We start from the raw sequence: 19624 nt of genomic DNA, 5'->3' as shown, positions 1-19624 counted from the left end.
AAGGCAAAATTTATATGGTTCGTTATTCGATATATTGTCCCATCCCTATCATTATAACATTCACACTATGAAACTAAGGTTACATTTTCTTCAACTTAACAGCAAGTAACATCTGAATGTTATAGTAATATGTTTGTTGTGAACAGGTGCCTCACCTCGTTCTCTGAAGTCCGTCTCAAAAACGTTCCACTCTGTCAGACATAGAAACAAGGTGTGTGCGCTGCTGTAGCAAAGCACGTGATAGGCCTGTAATCATTCACAACATCTTCTGTGATAGAAATGAGGTAGCAAAGCACGCAAATCAATCAAGCAAATTCATTATATTTCTAAAACCTTTTTATTCAAAGCCACAGCAACACCAGTAATGGAATGCTTTTACATTGACATTATTTAGTTTTTCTTTCATTTAGCGAGACATCAACAGCATTATCACCTCTTCCATGGAAAAGGGAGATGACGACACAATTGATGATGTACATGTTTGCATTATGTTTACATTTAATTAGCATTCACTGAATTCCTAAAACCGTGATACTCAGACTTCTATTATATTTAATATCTTTATATAGCCAATATTAGCATTTTCAGTCAATGACAATTCAGGACAGTTTTACCAGGGTGTTGTTTACATTAAAAGTAACCCAGCTAACACATACAGTATGATTTAACGGTGTTATTTTATGCATATTGTTTTGGGGATTCACGGAATGGGCAATGCGCCCTTAGTATAGGCCATTAAAAGACGTCTTTTTGTTCCTTGAACATTTCCTGCTAGTTGTCGAACTCAGACTGTTTGAAACGGGATAAATCACCCTCTGAAGGGCAGTTTGAAGGGAGAACAATCATGATAGTCATGCTGAAAGATCGCTTCAAACAGAATTTCCAATAAAAATGACTTCAAAAGTGAGTTCCAATGACCCTTATTTTTGAGTCCCACACCTTTTAGCCTTTCAAAGCTCTCAGAGTGGATGGTAAAGTCTTCGAAGGGAATAGGGCATAGGGGTGACACTTCTGAATGGAACGCACCCTCGTTCAAAACAACAGCGGGAGGCGCTTCATTCATAGTGACTGACATAAGTAATGTTACTCATGTTAACACGATTGACATTATTCAAACGTGGACCATGTTGTGCCTGTGCCTCAACTGTAGCACACATCTGATCTCTGGGAGGTGAACAGAATTTATGCCAACTAATTGTAAGTTTGAGAGGTAGAGCTCTAAAAGACTGTAGATCACTCCCATTATAATGAATGAAGCTGCGCAAGTCATTTACTATTTCATTTAGTCATTTAGCAGACACTTGTATCCTAAATGACTTAGGAACACAAAAAAAAAAAATAAATAAATAAAAAAAAATAAAAAAAAACATCCTCACCTTGTCCGCAGGTCACACAGACAGCTTTATTGAACAGCTTCATTGATTATTATAGGAAAGATCCAATATTCCTGATCTCTCCGCTGAGGAAAAAAATGTGAGCATCTAAACTAAGATATGATTTCATCACCTCTCTCCTGTAGACGCTCAGTATCAGTCACACGTCTGGATAAGGCACTTCAGCTAAACGTTTGATGTTCTTTGAGGAAATGTGTTAACTCAGAGCCTTATTTAAAGAATCAGGTAATGACAGCTGAAGTGATTCAGGAATAGTTGCGTTCTAATTCCTTTGTTATTGTTAACATCCTTGAAATGGTCTATAGAAAACCTTCCTGGTGTTAATACCAGTAAATGTACCTCTTTATCCAAACTGAAAATCAATGCCTACCTTCCATTGAGCATTTCAGTTGGACAAAATATGCAATATTATTGGAAATACACTTATTTTTGTAATTTAATAATATTACGACTCATTAGCTATCTTTACATTTTCATATTATAGGCCGCAGACCCCATTTGATCCCCACAATGAATATAAACTGATGTTCAGTTCATTCTTAAAAACAATCCAGTCGAGGCTCCACCCCTTCTGTGACATAAAGATACCGCGGAACCTCCTCAATTAGGAGTGTCTTTTTCCCAGTTCGGACTCCTCTCTGTTCCAAGAACTGTTTTCACACACCTGACCTTTGATTTGAAACGCGTTAATACAGGATGGATCAGACAGAATCGACGACGTTGCAGAGATCGACTTCATTCAGTATCAAGAGTATACTGCTTCCATCCAAAAGTGACAGACAGGACATGAGACTTCCAGAGGAACACGAGCTGCCGCCGGGAACCAATTCCAAACCATCTCCGGATCCCATCGAGACGCAGGAGTCCTCGGCGCTGGACGCAATGAAAGTCAAAGATGCAGAAGAAAGCACCAAAAGCGGGAAGCTCGACAAGCCGCCGTTTAGTTACAACGCGCTGATAATGATGGCTATTAGACAAAGCCCGGAGAAGAGATTAACACTTAACGGAATCTACGAGTTTATCATGAAGAATTTTCCGTTTTACCGCGAGCACAAGCAGGGCTGGCAAAACTCCATCCGTCACAATTTAAGTCTCAATAAATGTTTTGTCAAAGTGCCGAGACATTACGACGACCCGGGGAAAGGCAACTATTGGATGTTAGATCCTTCGAGCGATGATGTTTTTATCGGTGGGACGACGGGCAAACTCCGGAGGCGCTCGGCCACTTCTAGAGGAAAACTGGCTCTTAAGCGAGGGCTTCGGTTTTCCCCATTGGGCTTGGGAAGAAATGAGACGGCGAATAATCCTCTGTACTGGCAAATATCGCCGTTATTATCTTTACACCATCCACATTACACCGGAACGTCAGCTGGATTTCTGAATCACGGTCACAGTTACGGTTCTTTCGTCTCTGGAGTGGAGCATATAGGCGACAGGGATCCGACGCGACCCATTCTAGCGAGTTCTAGCGGTCCGCTTGGGTTGAGCAACAGTTACGGGATGAGTTCGTCTCCCGTCGGGTTATTATCGGTCCAGTCAGGCTATTTGCAGCACAACACGGTCAGCTCTCAGCAGACATCATTCACCGACACCCTACGGACGACTTTATCATCTTTCTCGTCTGTTGTGTCAAGCGGTTTCCCCGGAGTCACCTCAGATTCATTTTTTAAATGATGGAATTTAAAGAGGCAATAAATAAAAACGACTGGAGGGTGCGTGAGTTACGAAACTTCCATAAAGCGCAAACATTGTTTAGCAGTATGCGATGTAACGCCAGACTGTTGTTAGAAATCTAGTGCTATGAATTTGATTAATTTATATATTATTTCTTAAATGTAATGTCATTGTGACCACTCATTCATCCATAGCACGATAAACAAAATGTTGCGACTGTTGACTGTGAACTTGTGAAGAGGGTTAGTGATGAAAAGAAAATGAATCACAGACATTCAAAGCTTTCAAATATTTTCTCAGGTCCCCAAAACAGACTGCAGACCGTTATTATAATGTTTAGGTATGCATATGCATTTTTGTGTTTTCTTTCATGAGGTTTGTGTATAGGTTGTGTCTTTTGTCAATCACGCACTGTAACACACATATAGTGGAATATGGGATGTATGAAAATGCGATCTCACAGATGTCAAATGTATCAGACAGTGATTATGTTAAAATACAAAAAGACAGTCTTGTCATCCTTGACCTCGATAAAGGAAACGCAATATTACAATGCAATACGTGGAATTAATGATTTTTGGTAGGCTAACCTTTAACAGATAACATTGAACTGGCCAACATTTAAAAATGCACTTAACACAATGTATACCTGAGCACATCTCTGAGAAGTTTGCCTACATGCTTTGATTGAGGTTCATTTTCATTTACAAACATTGTAAAATCTACTTTATAACGAACACTCCGCAATGAACACAATACTGAATGTTTTGCGAAATCCAATCTGAGCCTCAATGCTTGCTTCAAAGTTTTGGCACTTTTAAAAAGCTATAGATTTTTTATTTCAAACACACACACACACACACACACACACACACACACACACACACACACACACACACACACACACACGCACATGTTGGTGCAGCTATCATTATGAGGACTCTCCATAGACATAATGATTTTTATACTGTACAAACTATAGATTCTATCCCCTAACACACACACACACACACACACACACACACACACACACACACACACATGTTGGTGCAGCTATCATTATGAGGACTCTCTATAGACATAATGATTTTTATACTGTACAAACTATAGATTCTATCCCCTACCCCTAACCCTACCCCTAAACCTAACCCTCACAAAAAACTTTCTGCATTTTTACATTTTCAATAAAACATCGTTTAGTATGTTTTTTAAGTGATTTGAATTATGGGGACACTAGAAATGTCCTCATAAACCACATTTATAGCATAATACCCTTGTAATTACCAGTTTATAACCTAAAAAAAACCTCCTTGTAAACCACTTAACCCCCCCCCCCCCCACACACACACACACACACACAGTTTTTGCAAGAAAAATATTTTTTCTCCCATTTCAATTTGAAATTGAAATTTTAAGCAAGATTTCAATAACAAAAAATACATTGCAACTTTCTGAAACGTGCCTTTTGCTGGATTAATTGTGTTTAGATAGAAATCTCCAAGATATGGCACTTTTAAGGGGGCCGAACGAGTCAATTGTCATTAATTTATTTGTTTAATTACATGAACAGGCTACATTAATAAGTTTCGATTGCCTGATGACTATAAATCATGCTCTTAAAATATTTTCAAATTATTTTTTATGTAGGCTATTTAAAAAAATAAAATAAAAAATAGTAAATTAACAAGCACACTGACCTGAAGTAGAGCATCATTTTAAGATCGACTATTACCAGTGTTCGACGCTGTCGACAGCTAAACGAAGATTTTTTTTTTTTAAAGATGTCAAGTTCGTTTTCAAAAAAAACAAAACAAACAAAAGACAAACACACATTTTACAAAGAATGAAAAGATGGAAATGTTTTCGTTTTGCAAACCATAAAGTGCTGCGCTTTCACCAGACCGGCCAATCACCGCCCCATCCTCTCCAAATCCACGCCCTCCAAAGACACGCCAACAAATCCGATGTCACAAAACCTAAAGCGCACAATGATTGGCAGGCAGAGCGTTTCTGATAAAAAGCTCAATCGACATAGCAGATACTATTTTACTTACTTATTTTGTATTAAAAATTGGCTGTAATCCCGATTTTTGCGTCTTATTTTATTTATTTATTTTGTGGCCTACTATTATGCCACAAATGCTGTAGATTGCGCTTGTACTGAACCTGGAATATTCCTGAAATATTTGCCCCCCAAAAATTATACACTTATCGTATATATACATACAAAAATACTTAATGTGATGATGCTGTACTTTTTTTTTTTTTTTTTTTTGTTTGTTTTAAATATGTTTTTATAAATTGCCTTTTTTAGTGCATTTGACATGTCCCTATAGACCAGGGTGGGGAACGTCAGACCTCAGGGCCGAATAAGGCCCTCAAGACCATTTTACCCATTTGAGAAATAATAAAAAAAAGGCCTTGATTCAATTAACTGTAAAAAAAGAAAAATAAATAATAATACATTAATTATTAAAATAATTTTAAATGATAACAACGCCAAATATTGTATAATATACAGACCTTTCGGTGTTTTTTCTTGGTGTGTGAGCACGTAATGGAATGCGTATACTAATTTTTACCCACAATCAGAAATTGCAAGCAATTGTATGACCGCGAATAATTTCGTAAATTCTCCAATGGCCCTTAATGGGAACGAAACTGCCCTAGGCACTCACACAAGTTCTTTTTACAATATTTCTGCACAAAAGTGTCAACACAATAACGTAAAAATAAAATGTGTATTCGTTTCCCCATTCACAAGTCACATTACATTTATATACTATATGTAATATGAATTGTGAATGGAAAACATTTGCTTCATTATAGATTAAAGAGACACTCATGGGAGGTGGCTGTTGGGTTCCTTTTTAAGACTTGCTCGAAAAAACCTATCTGGACCCGGAGATGGTTACCATACAGTCACATACAGGAACTGCGGTGAAGATGAACTCCAGCTTCTGGAGAAGAAAAGCTCGTTTCAGGTCTAGACTAGATGATTATTTTGCACTAGGCTGTTGATGTGTCTGTTGCGCATTGTGGAAATGAACAAGGAGGACGAGGTTATATACTTTTATAATATTATGAAGTACAGAGATATATTAATTACAATGATCATTTTTAATAACACTTACATTAATTATTTATCTAAGGTTCAATTTCAATTCTGCTTCAGTAGCTGATAGTCTGTATCATGTTACATAATGTCACTTGTAGTTGTGATTGTTTTCACGAATCTCTCTGTTGTTCTGAATCCAACCAAAGCCATCAAACAATCCTTTCATCGTCAATATTCTGTAATATACAAGGAAACATGTCATTCTCAGTCATTTCGCACTATTTATTCCTGGAGGTGTTATTGAAGGTTTTGGCCTTGATTCAGCACATTTGAACCTGACACCTCCCATAACGATTATTCGCAAAACAATGTTGACTTTCTGACATGTAGAATATGTTGAGGTTTTAAATTCAATTCATTTATCTACGGATAAAACTAATGCCACGTGTTTATTAACATTTTTATATTATTTTTTATTTATAAATTACACATTTTGTTCTTTATTATTAAAGCAGGGGTTGTTACAGCAGTGATAACGTTCTTATAACAGATAACTCTTCTAAGATGCCATCAGTATCATCTATATAATAACACACATTATTTACGTATCAGGCTAAACGTTACATTTTATTATATATATATATAATCTTTCATACGAACATGAAATTATATAACATGTTAATTAACTAAATGAAAAAAAAAAAAAAAAAAAAAATAGAAGGAAAATAACTTTTTCAATGTGAGGAGAAAATCACAAGCTACGTTTAGAATAGCCTGTCACTAGTTCAATGTGGTATTATTCCATTCCGAAACTGGAACAGCCTTCTTCCTCTGAACTTTGACCTTGGAAGTAGGGTACTTTTCCACCACTTTTCGTAGGCTATAATGAAAAAACACGTTTTTAACATTGTTAAAAACAATGCCATGAAATAAAGGGACAACCAATCTTTTTAATTATTTATATTATTAATTCACTTTTTCACACTTGTTAGACTTTGCACTTCTGCTTGCTACGAGCTTTCAAACCAAACGAGTACAAATGTTATACCTGAGAAAGGGAACAACAAGGGATTTTCAGGCGCCTGCATGGCAAAATCCAAAATATTAATTTCATATTATTCAAAAATATGTTAGATAATAGAATGTCTCTCTTGAATATTATAAATGTTTTTTTCATGACTGAAAGTCAAGAACATGTTTGAGATTGACCATTTTAAGACAAAACTGAAGGAATCGCGAATAGAAGCTTTTACACGAAGAGCAAAAAGATTATTCGAAAAGCAAATGTACTTAAAAACCGATAAACATCAATTATTTATTTATTTCTATTATCATTTCTATTTGTATATAAATGTTTTTAATGTATTTATTAGTATTTTTCTTTACATTTGATCCCTTTAGCTTTACTTCCTGACTCAGTGAATGTATGCATTTTGTTCATTCTGTGCAGCGTTGAGCAATTTATTGAACAGAAATATTGTTTATCAATCTCAATAGATTTTTTTTCCAGTAGAAAAAGCTTATATTATATACATGCAGAACAAGCATCGAATAGCTCGATTTAAAGGAAATACGTCACTTGCATAAATTATTAATATTATTTTTAGATTTTTTTAAGATTTGCATTATCTGTGTATTTTGAATTAAATAATGTTTTATCAATATTACGGATCTATAATTCAATTATTTAAAATCGAATTTTGAAAAGGAAATTGTGAATTGTAAGCCTGTAATTCAAGCCTCAATAAAGCTTCATTAAATGTTGTGTTTTATTATAACGTCAATAATAATAAATGTTACACACAGAAATACTAATTCTTACATTAAAAGTACAAAAATGAATTTGTAATTTTTCCCTGCAGGATTGTCACCCTATTACAAATGCTTGCAAAATAAGGACAAAGACTTTCCCAATAACCATTGATCTTAGCGGTGAAGAGCGATTTTACGTGTGTTTCCCAAAAATGCACTTAACATGAACGAGCACTTTAAGGGCTACTCAGTATAGTTGCTGTCTGTGTGACAGTGCTGCTCCGCATTGTAACTTCATTATATTTGTGCAGAACTTTACAATCATTTGTAATTTACCTAGCTGGAAATTTTTACAAAATATTTTCTTGGGGTGCCTGGGTAGCTCAGCAAGTAAAGAGGCTGCCTACCACCCCTGGAGTCGCCAGTTCCAATCCAGGGCATGCTGATTGACTACAGCCAGGTCTCCTAAACAACCAAAATTGGCCAGGTTGCTAGGGAGGGTAGAGTCACATGGGGTAACCTCCTGGTGGTCGCTATAATGTGGCTATAATGTGGTATCTCTGCAGAGGCAACTGAGATTAGTCGCTATGCCATCACAAGCATTTAGAGCACATTGGGAATTGGGCATTCCAAATTGGGGAGAAAAGGGGAGAAAATCAACAACAACAAATATATATATATATATATATATATATATATATATATATATATATATATATTTTTTTTTTTTTTCTTAAATGTACAACTTAATTCACCACATAATTGCATTTTGTTTTGCAATCGTTTTGTGCAGAACGATATATTTCTTTTACACAATCACTGCTTCGTTCATCAGTTGTGCATTTTAATATTTCGTTTTCAAAATGTGCTCTATGGGTCGAGATTACAGAATCAGTGCAGACAGCGGAGACCCTGTGAATGGTCCTGCTAATGACAAGCCTTCATTAAATATAACAACACGTGGTGCGGGCGAGAGTGCCCTTAGGTGTCAGATAGGAAGAGGAAGCGAGGATGAGGAGCCAATATTCTGTACAGACAATTTTCATCCATGGCAGCAAGTTATTGAAACATTTCTTCCTTCTCTCTCTGATTGTAATTTTTACAGTTCTCTGCAACAATCATGCCACCACTTTGTTGTTACCAAGGCCACAAATATTGTTATTTGTTTACTTATTAATTTATCTGTTCATCCAATATTGACTAACCATTTTATGCATTCATTATTAATATTTTTATTATTATTAGCCTTGTCAGTTAAAATAATAATAAAATAAAACATATGTATACTTGATATTAAATAAGCATAACATGTAGCTATAGTTATTTAATTTGTATTAGGTGTAATCTGTCCTGCAGGTGTCTGCATAAATCTGTGTGCTTACAATGTTCTTAGCGCTGTACGATTACTCCAGAGCACTCGTTAATCTACAAGCATTTTCTAGTACTACTTAAGTTACAATGCTTTTGGTAAACAGGCCGCAAAACTAAGATGAATCGTAAAATGTCTACTTAGGCTTATGATGCTTTTGGGAAACGAGGCCCTGTTTAATTGTTTTCAAGAAACAAAACATTACAGCATTGAACGAATTAAAGATATAGCATTTTAATACACAGAAAATTGTCATTTGTGAGATATAACATACAAAAATTTCACACACTTGTACATTTATACGTCATATAGTCTGTCTAAATATTTTAAATCCAATTTAACTTAAGATATTTTTTTGGTAGCATTTGGCAGAAAATACAACCAACACTAAACTGACAGTGGAAGAAAAGCCATGATCAGCAGCCGACATTCTGATCTTTTATTCTTCATCTTAAAGCACCTGATGCACCACATATACTCCATTTCACAGGTCACATTTATTCTGCACCTCACAACCAATCAACAAACAGAACGCATAAATCTAAAATGCTTCTTCATGTTCTTGCCCTCCTCAAGCAGTTCATATAACAGTAAGATGTCCATCACAGCATTATAGGAGCTGACCTTCACAGAAGAACTGACGGCTGCAGTCAGACACAGGGCGCATGCGCAGTTGCATCTGCAACATTTCGTGACAACACTAATAACCTGCACGGATCACTGGCATGAAGAGTCACCTCTAATTAGGCTTATCTTCTGCTGGCTCTGAGCTCATCTGTCTCCGCCCCCAGTGATGTCACCGTTTCAATGTTGTATTCAGTGATGATGTATTTATGGGTTTATTTATAGCACTAAATATGTATACATTTATTTTTTATTAAAAAAATAAATGTCATTATGAAGCTACAGTGTAACTAAAAAGAAAAACATGCATAATGTACACAAAAGATGCTTTTCGGTTTATAACCCATTGACAAGGCCTGATGCTTTCTTGCATGGAAAACATAAGTTACACATCTTAATAACTCTCAACATATAATTTAAATCATATATAAATGTGAAACAAAATGACATTAAAATTACACTGAAAGATAAAGTGATCAACTTAAGTATTGGCAGACAAATACAGCATTTAAAATTTCATGTAGTTATTCATTCCCCAAACTGTGATTTTTAATTACACAAATAACACAAATAGTGTGTCTGAGATGGCTGGAAAGGCCGGAGAATTCCCCTAATTGTAAAAACTTGAACATCTAAGTTTAAATGTTACACTTTAGAAAAAGAATCAAGGACTCATTAAATGACTTCATTTGTTTATTCATTGAACACATAGTGTCTAAAATGACTGAATACAACATTACAATAAGCATATGCTTTGCCACAAACTTTTCTCTGGATGTGTAAGAAATATAAATATGTATTCGTATTGTATGGTGTAAATATTATAATCATTGTTACATTATTATAATATTATATGTGATATCATTATAAATCAGACTTAATCAAATAAAGTGTTTTGTCTGTGTGATCTGCCCATTTGTCTCCCCCCAATTTAGGAATGCCCAATTCCCAGTGCGCTTGTGGTGGTGTAGTGATTCGCCTCAATCCCGGTGGCGGAGGATGAATCCCAGTTGCCTCCACCTCTGAGACCATCAACCCACGCATCTTATCACGTGGCTTGTTGAGCGTGTTGCCATGGAGACATGGCGCTTCCGTGCTCAATTCACCCCGCACCTCACCGAGAATGAACCACAATATGGCGACCACGAGGAGGTTACCCCATGTGACTCTACCCTCCCTTGCAACCTGGCCAATTTGGTTGCTTAGGAGGCCTGGCTGGAGTCACTCAGCATGCCCTAGGATTCGAGCTAGTGAGCTCCAGGGGTGGTAGCCAGCGTCTTTTACCACTGAGCTACCCAGGCGCCCCCTTGAGAAAAACTTCCTAAACAGTGTAAAGTTAAATATTACTCCTGCATCAGTCTTCAGAAGTGTAAATGTGGGACTGTCCAGCCATTTGGAGCTCTGATCTAATTACCAGTGGGTCACCGGCCATATAAATATTCAATGTGTGACATGCATCAGCATATTTCAAAGTCTCTTAGATTCGGTTGGCTTAATTATTTTAATGTATAATGGGGAAGGAAAGGAGTGAATGCCTACAGATCCTTTGGTCCAACTACTCTGGTTTAAGTTTTGTTTGGTCCAGCTGTTCATATGGCACTAAGTCTGCCAGTATGTTTTTGTGGTGCCAGATGGAGAATACAGTTTGTCAGTTCTAGACATTGCTCAGAGTAAAGCAGCGCCAGCAGGACAAACCTAACCAGCAGGAAATAGACAAGACAGGTAATGAAACATTGTTATACTGCTAGCTGTTTAACATTACTGCAAGTACAGTTTCTAGATACAGAAGAACTATGATGTATTTTTAGAAGAATTAAACATCAAACGAAACTACTCCAAGTTTACGCTAAGTAAATAAAGAAAATAATCAAGACATTTTCCTAAATAAATGACAAAAAGCAAATGCTTTCCTTTGAGATAACACATTAAAGGTCCACATGTGTCCCAATCAGCACTGCACAGGATTAGAATAGATTTTTTAGCAAATTTGCTCAACCTATTTTAGAAAAACAGTTTTAAGACCTTCCCTAGATTAAGATCTGGCTTTCCATCTGGCTGGTTCACTCCAGGACAATAACTTTTACATTTAAAGATACTTGCTGAATGGCGTTTTCTGAATATTTTAGGTCATTGTCATGTTGGTCGTACATCATCATGCAACATGAAGTTGTCACAATTTTCGCAAGGACTTTATGGCAGTGGTGGGACCTCTGTCCAAACAATCACTCGCATCTTTTGACTGAAGATCTCTCGTTCCATTCACACTTCTGATGTAATTCAAGAACCTCTGCAGGTTTGAAATATCACTATTGATAGAAACCTAGAATGAACAAAAATTCAACATGCTTTAAAGGGAGACAGTATATCTCAATAAAGTATGGCACAAGAATCAAAACACAAGACTAACACATGCAGTTGAGATTAGGGAGAATTAACAGTCCATTAGGAAACCAGAAGAATTTGTACTCCACGTCACATCAGCATCCTGAAACACAAGGAATGGTGTTCTGACTTGATCATTTCTGTGGTCAGACTATCAGTATTACCTCACATACCTCCTGATGAGACTTTAAACTAAAAGTCCTTGCTCACCTCTTGTTGTGGATCAGCTCGTCTGAACATTCAGTTTTGTGGGACAGTCAGTTCAGGGCAGATTCACAGTCGTTCTACATGTGAAGAATTGGAGAATGAAAGCCGTGGAAATGTTTTCTGTGCTGCTCTGACTGTAGACTATATATGCTATTGTTTTCTAATTTATTAATTTTTTTACTTTTCAAATGCTGTTTATTTAGAGATGTTACTGTTTAGCCCCATCCCAGACCAAGATCCAAAAAATATCACGTATTTATTTTCTACTCACTTAGTCGGTCATTTTAATTGATCAAACATTAAAAATCATCCGGTTGATGCTGTTGAGGAGAGTCCCCTGTTCACCATGTAAAAGTGCTTTGAATGAATTGTACACTTTTCTGACACTACACTCATTCAAAAATTTCATTTCCAGCACAGAATTCTATTAAACACAATACTGAATTTGAGAATTTGGAAATTAATTTTCATGACTTGAATGCCATAAATTTCCTGATGCATGAACACACACTGTTGGACACTGTCAGTAGACAAATGAAATAAACTAGTGCGAGTGTGAAAAATGTTTTAAAGAGGCTTTACATTCTAAGTGCTTGAAGTTGAAGAAACTCCCATCGATATACTGTATGTGTATATATGAAACGCTCTCAGTGGCACTACGGTCAGCTGGAGGTTTGAGGGGTGATGTGGAAATATCTTCGATTGTCTGATGGGTCAGTGTAGGTCAGTGGTTAGTCTCAGCTCATGCCTGCTGTGCCCGATGAATCGTGAAATAATCAGAGTAACGACACGCCTGTGTTTTCAACCTTTGCCTTCAGCCAGAGCTCTAGTGAAGAGGTTAAGCAAACAGCTAGTAATCTAGTTAGCTGATGTCTGTCATGTGTTACTTTGATGCCTTTATTGTTGATTGTTTAAAGCTGTAATGTGTCATTTCTGTGCCACTAACATCATCAAACACAATTACAAAAAAAAAATGTTGTTTCCAAACTGCTTTCCCAAAAACTCCATCTGCCATCAAATTTAATTTGATTAATGTTGTAGTTTTTTTAAATTAATTTACTATGCATTTGGACAGTAATATTCCCAACTAGAAGGGCAAGTTGATAAGCTAGTGGAAATATATGAAGAATAAAACTAAAGTGAAGTATTTTCTCTCCTGGTCTATGAAATATTAGAGATGAACATAGAGAAAGGCTTTCTTCGACTGAATTTTCATGTTTTCTGAATGCCTGAGTTCGACACAAGTTTAAAATGTTTAATACAGTGTCAGCAGCATTTGGTCTGTCTAATAGTCATAGTTATTCTATATTAATGTGCTGAAATCTTTTATTGTTTTTCTAACTCGAGCTGACAGTGTATTTTACAATTATTGTCTGGGATCAGATCAGAATCCTAAGAGACTATTTAATAATGAAATCCATGTGTATGTGCATAGCTAATGTTATAAAGATCACCAAAGAACCATAAATCTGTTATAAATCACACAACAAACATTTCCATTATTATATGAGCTGTAGAGCACAACAATAATAAAGTGTTCAGGTAAGCTACATGTGAGGTTCATGTTAGCTTTACATATTGATATGGTCTATAAAGAGAGCTAGTTCATAACCCAGATTCAAGAGCTACGGACATCAAATAAAATATACATGAAAATGTTCAGTTTGGGCATTTGTTAATTGTTCTTCTTTTTCTTTCCAAACTGGTATGACTCTCAAGCAGCAAATAAATCCATTCAGCGCTCAGTAAAAAGCAAGCCAACTTCCTAGAGTCAACCATAGTAGAGACGTGCTTTACCTTTAGGAAGATCCGCAGTTCTCAAAGATTTAGCCTGGTGCACACTGTATGATTTTGGCCACAATTCTGCCGACTGAGACAAATTTTGGGAATCCTAAAGGATTTCTGTCGCCATAGGGCAAAATCGGCAGTCTTACAACATTTAGTGTGACATGTTCACTGATGGCTGATTAATCGCCTTTGCAATGATCTTTAGCCTCCGACAAAGTTCTGGCAGTGTCAGAAATTTAGCATTGCATTCGTATAGTGTGACTGCTATTAGGACAGCCAGATGAGATATTCCACTCCTCTCTCGCACCCTGCTGAGTATGATCCTTAAGCCTGAATGTTTTCATTTCCGATCAGCACATTTTGTAGTAATATTGTACATACGAAGTTCTAAGAAGTCAAATTTAACTGTGAAACATGCTACCATGATTCCTGAATGCGATATTATCTGCAGATCACAGATCTTTCTCGCAGTTTTGGGGGTTCTGCTCTGTAATTTGAAGATTGCTGGTTGAAACATCAATCACATTTGACAGACATACACCTGTACATGAGAGCTAGACTTGTCTTCTGAACATTTGACTAGACTTGAGCTGTAAACACTGAAGACCAGAATACATTCAGAAGAGAGACACACCAGAGAAGGGAAATTTGAGAAACTAATGGGTAAAGATTACAATCCTGAAGATGAACTGATTCCTGCTGCTGTTCTGGTCTAATGGTGTAAATATTTGACTGTAGAGCCCCAATTCCATTCATGTAACATTGCTAGCTTCAGACCATCACATTTCATCACTGAACTGTCTGGAATGTCTCTCTCCTGTATAAATGCATTAGATGTACCTTTGGCTACATTGTGATGGTCTGTTGATGAAAGACAATTCTCTAGTCTCTCACTGTTTTAGGATGCTGCCATGAACACCAAATTATCATTTCTCTAACCTTTTCCATCTGTCACATCCAAGACCAAACCAGCAGCATTAGCTAACCACATTACCAGATTAACTAATTATAGACTGATGTGCAATTATAATCATTTACATATTGTGTATATCATTCTATGAGGCATTATTATTTTCAGCCTGTCTAAAAATTAAAAATGTGCTTAAAATAAAACATAAGTAGAATACAAACTGTCAGCAACCAGTCATATTGGGAGGAAACGGATGTCATTCATCTCATCTGGATTGTTGCAAGAATGATATCTCTGAAAAGTCCCAAACTGCCAAAAAGTGGTCACAGATTTGAATTAGGTCATAATGTTACTCAAAATTAAAGAGACTAAATTAAAAAGTCAACATATTAATTTTAAAATCACTACAAATATTTTTGTCTTTTTGATCACCTGGTTCAAACAGAGACTTATCCTGCAGTCTTTCATTATGCTCACACTTGCGTTGGTCTCTTTAAGCTCTGTTATGTGAAAAAAATCCAGTGAGCAGTTAATACAGAATGTTTTTCATGGCATAAAGTACAAAAATACTGACTGTCCACAAGATCTATTAGCTAAGACAGTTATTAAAGGGTTAATTCACCCCAAAATGAAAATTCTCTCATGATTTACTTACCTTTAAGCCATTACAGATGTGAATGACTTTTCTTCTTCAGTAGAACCGAAATGAAGATATTTATTAGCACATTTCAGCTCTTTTTGTCCATACAATGCAAAGAAACGGGTGCCATCCAAAAGGCATATTTAGGCAGCATAAAAGTAATCCACACGACTCCAGTTGATCAATGAATGTCTTCTGAAGCAAATCGATTGGTTGGTGTAAGAAACAAATCGATAATTAAAAAGCTTTTAACTTTAAATCATTGTTGCCGGCCAGCGCTGTTTTTCAGTTTGAAATGAACAAACTCTCACGTGACATTCGTTCCTCTGTTGTAAACAAAGCACACGCTCCTGACTTCTCGTGTGAATTGATATTGCGCTTACACCACTGATGTTTCGACTGCTGGCAGGAAGCGATTTTTAAAAGTTAATAAAGTTTTAATTATCAATTTATTTTTTACACAAACCTATCGATTCAGATGAAAATGGAGACGAGTGACTGAAGCGAGTAAGTGTGGATTGAACTACAGAACCATGACAGATGACACAGAAAACTTCACTAGAGAATAACAGATAATGCACAGAGTTTAGCTGCAATTCAACTTAACATGAAATTTTATAAAGTTGTGAAGATGTAAATGAAGATTTCAGAAATCTAAAACAAATATCGAAAATGTACTACCGGATCAAACAAACCGTAACTCACTGATAATGTGTTTATTGATAAGAACAGCTGATAAATCTGAAGCTTTGTCCCACATGACGCACTATACACTATGCACTCAGCCAGTAGTGTATGAATTTCTGTATGAAGTGCAGTATCACCCTAAATCAAACACTTACGGTTTTTCACTACACAGAAGCGTTCCCTGTTTAACAGCTAACGGAAGTGACATTTCAAACGCATGTGAGGTGTTGCCGCTAGCTTTCAAAAATCAGTTCAATAATGTATCTTGAATATATACGTATTCACACAGCGTGGTGTGAAGGTAAAGCATTCAACTGACATTTATAAGGTGTCACCTTCACTGAAGTTTCGCTAGTTGCTACATTTTCCTTTATTTACAATTGTTCTGTCAGACCAGCAATGCAAAGGCAAAGGTAACTCCGCCCCTTCTGCTACGTACGATAGAGTGCATCATCCGGGTACTCGTACTACAATTCTTTTTGTTGTATTTTCAGTGTAAACATACTACTCGCACTACTTACACTTCAAAGTGACCTAGAATAGTACAGACGTGTGCGGTTTGGGACGCACATCGAGGCTCTGTGAAGTCTCTTTCCAACATGCTTTACTTTCTGAAGTACTGACATAAGAATAATCACTTTAAAGAGGAAGAGAGAGAGAGAGACTGAATGAAAATGAGAGGAGATTCTGACTGAAAGAGTTAATGGTGTGGAAGAAAAACTCTGTCATGATGTGGAAATGTCATAAAATCTCTCAAGTGGAAGAAGAAAATAAGAGTATGACACACACACACGAACACAGTCATCAGAGGACTGTTGGGTAACTGCGAGCCGAGTATTAATATGAGGGTAAAAATGTGTAATGTAAAGCAATATCTTTGATTGTCTATACATCTTAATGCTCTGTGTTTCTTCATTTTTGTCTGTGTAACAAATTTGACCTCATGTGACCTTTGAGTAAGTGTGTGTCAGACCCTTTTAGGCTCAAACCCATCTCACTCTAAACACAAAATACACATAAAAAACACAATGCTGAAGTCTAATGAACAACGCACACACACACACACACGTTCCCTTTCTTTTAATCATCTTGTCTTCAAGGAAGGATTTATTTATTTGTTGTAAATATCAATCTATGTTGCGATAATTTGCTATCATTAGAGGGCCTAATTGAACATTTACATGGATCAAACTTTAGTTCTTTTGTGACTAAGCCCCACAACAAAATTATGGATTTTCTCATCATTTACTCACCCTTATGACATCCCAGATTTGTATGAATTTGTGTATGAAATGATTGCGGGGAGGTTAACCAAAAGAGCATTGCAGTAATCCAGAAATTACAAGAGTTTGGACCAAGAGCTGCACAGAAAACAAGAGCTTTTCCTTTCTACATTCGGAAAGCATAGATCGATTCTAGCAGACAAAAGATTCAACGTCCTGTTTCCCATTTTCCCATGAGATCAGTCTTATTTCTGTCAGGCTCAGGGAACCCCATTACTTTAAAAACCTGTGCTAACCCCAACATTATTAGAATACTACAGACAAGTTTTTCTACTGCCGTTGATAGTACTTGAATGAGATGTTTTCAACCAAGTCTCTTCCTTACTCTAACAGTATTACCTGCTTGAAATTAATCAGTCAGCATTCAAAAGCAGTGGACACAAAGACTGCCTTACAATTCATCACTGAAGCCTAACAGCTGGCAAGAGTGACACCCAAATCATCCATTCATTCTGCTGGATCTTTCTGCAACTTTTGACACAGTAAATCACCAGATCCTCCTATACATCCACAATATAGGAAATCACAGCATCACAGCTTCACTTCTCTTTCCAATCTGACAGTCTCATGGTTGCTGTACGGACCTTGGCCTGGCTGGTAGACCTTTCGACTAGGATGAAGGAACACCATCCAGGACAGCCAGAAACTTTGGGGTAGTGTTCAGCTATCAACTGAACTTCACAGACCACATCACGAAGACAGCCCGATCATGCAGATTTGCCTTGTACAACATTAGAAAGATCAAAATATCCTGCATGAGCATGGAACTCTTTGTCCAGACTCTTGTAATCACTAGACTGGACTACTGCAATGCTCTTCTAGCAGGCCTTCCTGCATACGCAACTAAACCTGTGCAAATAATCCAGAATGTGAGGCCATGTTTGGCATTGAATGACCAATGATCCCTGCAATTTTCAAGAAATATCTAAAGACACATTTCTTTTGTAAGTAATCAGTTCTATTAACACACTCTTACACAACTCTTACATAAAAAAGTAAAAAAGAAAACAGATTCCATCATTCCAACGATTCCAATACTCTTATCTCTACGCTAAACTGTACTTCTCTGAGCAATTTTGGAACTTTGTTTTGCAGCACTATACATTTTAGCTTTTTAAACAAAATTATATTTTAAATATTACAAGGAATGCTTCTAGTATTACACTTTTAAAAAATGGCATGAGAAATTTGAGAATTTCCACACTACTCAACAGAATGTGCTTGAACATTTCCAAGTTATATTAGTTTTATAGTTATGGGAAACCATAAGGCAGAGGTGTCAAACTCATTTTGGGCCGCTGGCCTGAATGGACCAAGCGACACTGCTGGGGGGCCAACGTTTATATATAGATATATATATATATATATTCTTTAACTTTGTTTAAATAACTTTTAAAATCATGCATTAACATTATTAATTATCTTTAACAAAATTTTATCTTATATTATCATATTTCATCAACTTTGTACACAAAACATTTCTACATGGCTGAGAACAACTTGCAGAAAATCACTTATTCATTCAGCCCCTCCAAGTAATTCAGTAAGTTCATTAACTGAAGGATTTGTCAAACTGATTCAAAACGAGAACTCGTGAGCTGGTGAATCACTGTTCTAATTGTACTGGCTCATAAGGGTCATTTATTCATGAATCAGACTAAACCAGGCACCGAGTTTTTAGTTGAGTACAGCCAGCGAAGAGCGAACATTACGCAATAGAAAGGTGCGCTGTTTTCTCGGTGTACGCTTTTTTATGTCACTACATTAAATTCAGACTGCAGTCTCATAACTTGGGTAAACAAAGACATTCTTTAGTGATGCTGGTAGTTCAGTGGTGGAGCAAAGGAAAATTCGAG

The 19624-nt window shown here is 36.5% G+C and overlaps 1 protein-coding gene across 1 annotated transcript; it reads left to right on the top strand.

Moving 5' to 3' along the window:
- Positions 1 to 2090: 2090 nt before the first annotated feature.
- Positions 2091 to 3068, top strand: foxg1d (forkhead box G1d). The gene has a single exon (XM_051652252.1). It carries the CDS (start codon positions 2091 to 2093, stop codon positions 3066 to 3068), a length of 978 nt encoding a protein of 325 aa, XP_051508212.1.
- Positions 3069 to 19624: the final 16556 nt, after the last annotated feature.

The sequence above is a fragment of the Myxocyprinus asiaticus genome, chromosome 23 (genome assembly GCF_019703515.2).
Source record: "Myxocyprinus asiaticus isolate MX2 ecotype Aquarium Trade chromosome 23, UBuf_Myxa_2, whole genome shotgun sequence".
Classification (NCBI taxonomy): domain Eukaryota; kingdom Metazoa; phylum Chordata; class Actinopteri; order Cypriniformes; family Catostomidae; genus Myxocyprinus; species Myxocyprinus asiaticus.
Note: the sequence above shows the minus strand (reverse complement) of the source record. Positions and strands in the feature narration are given on the sequence as shown.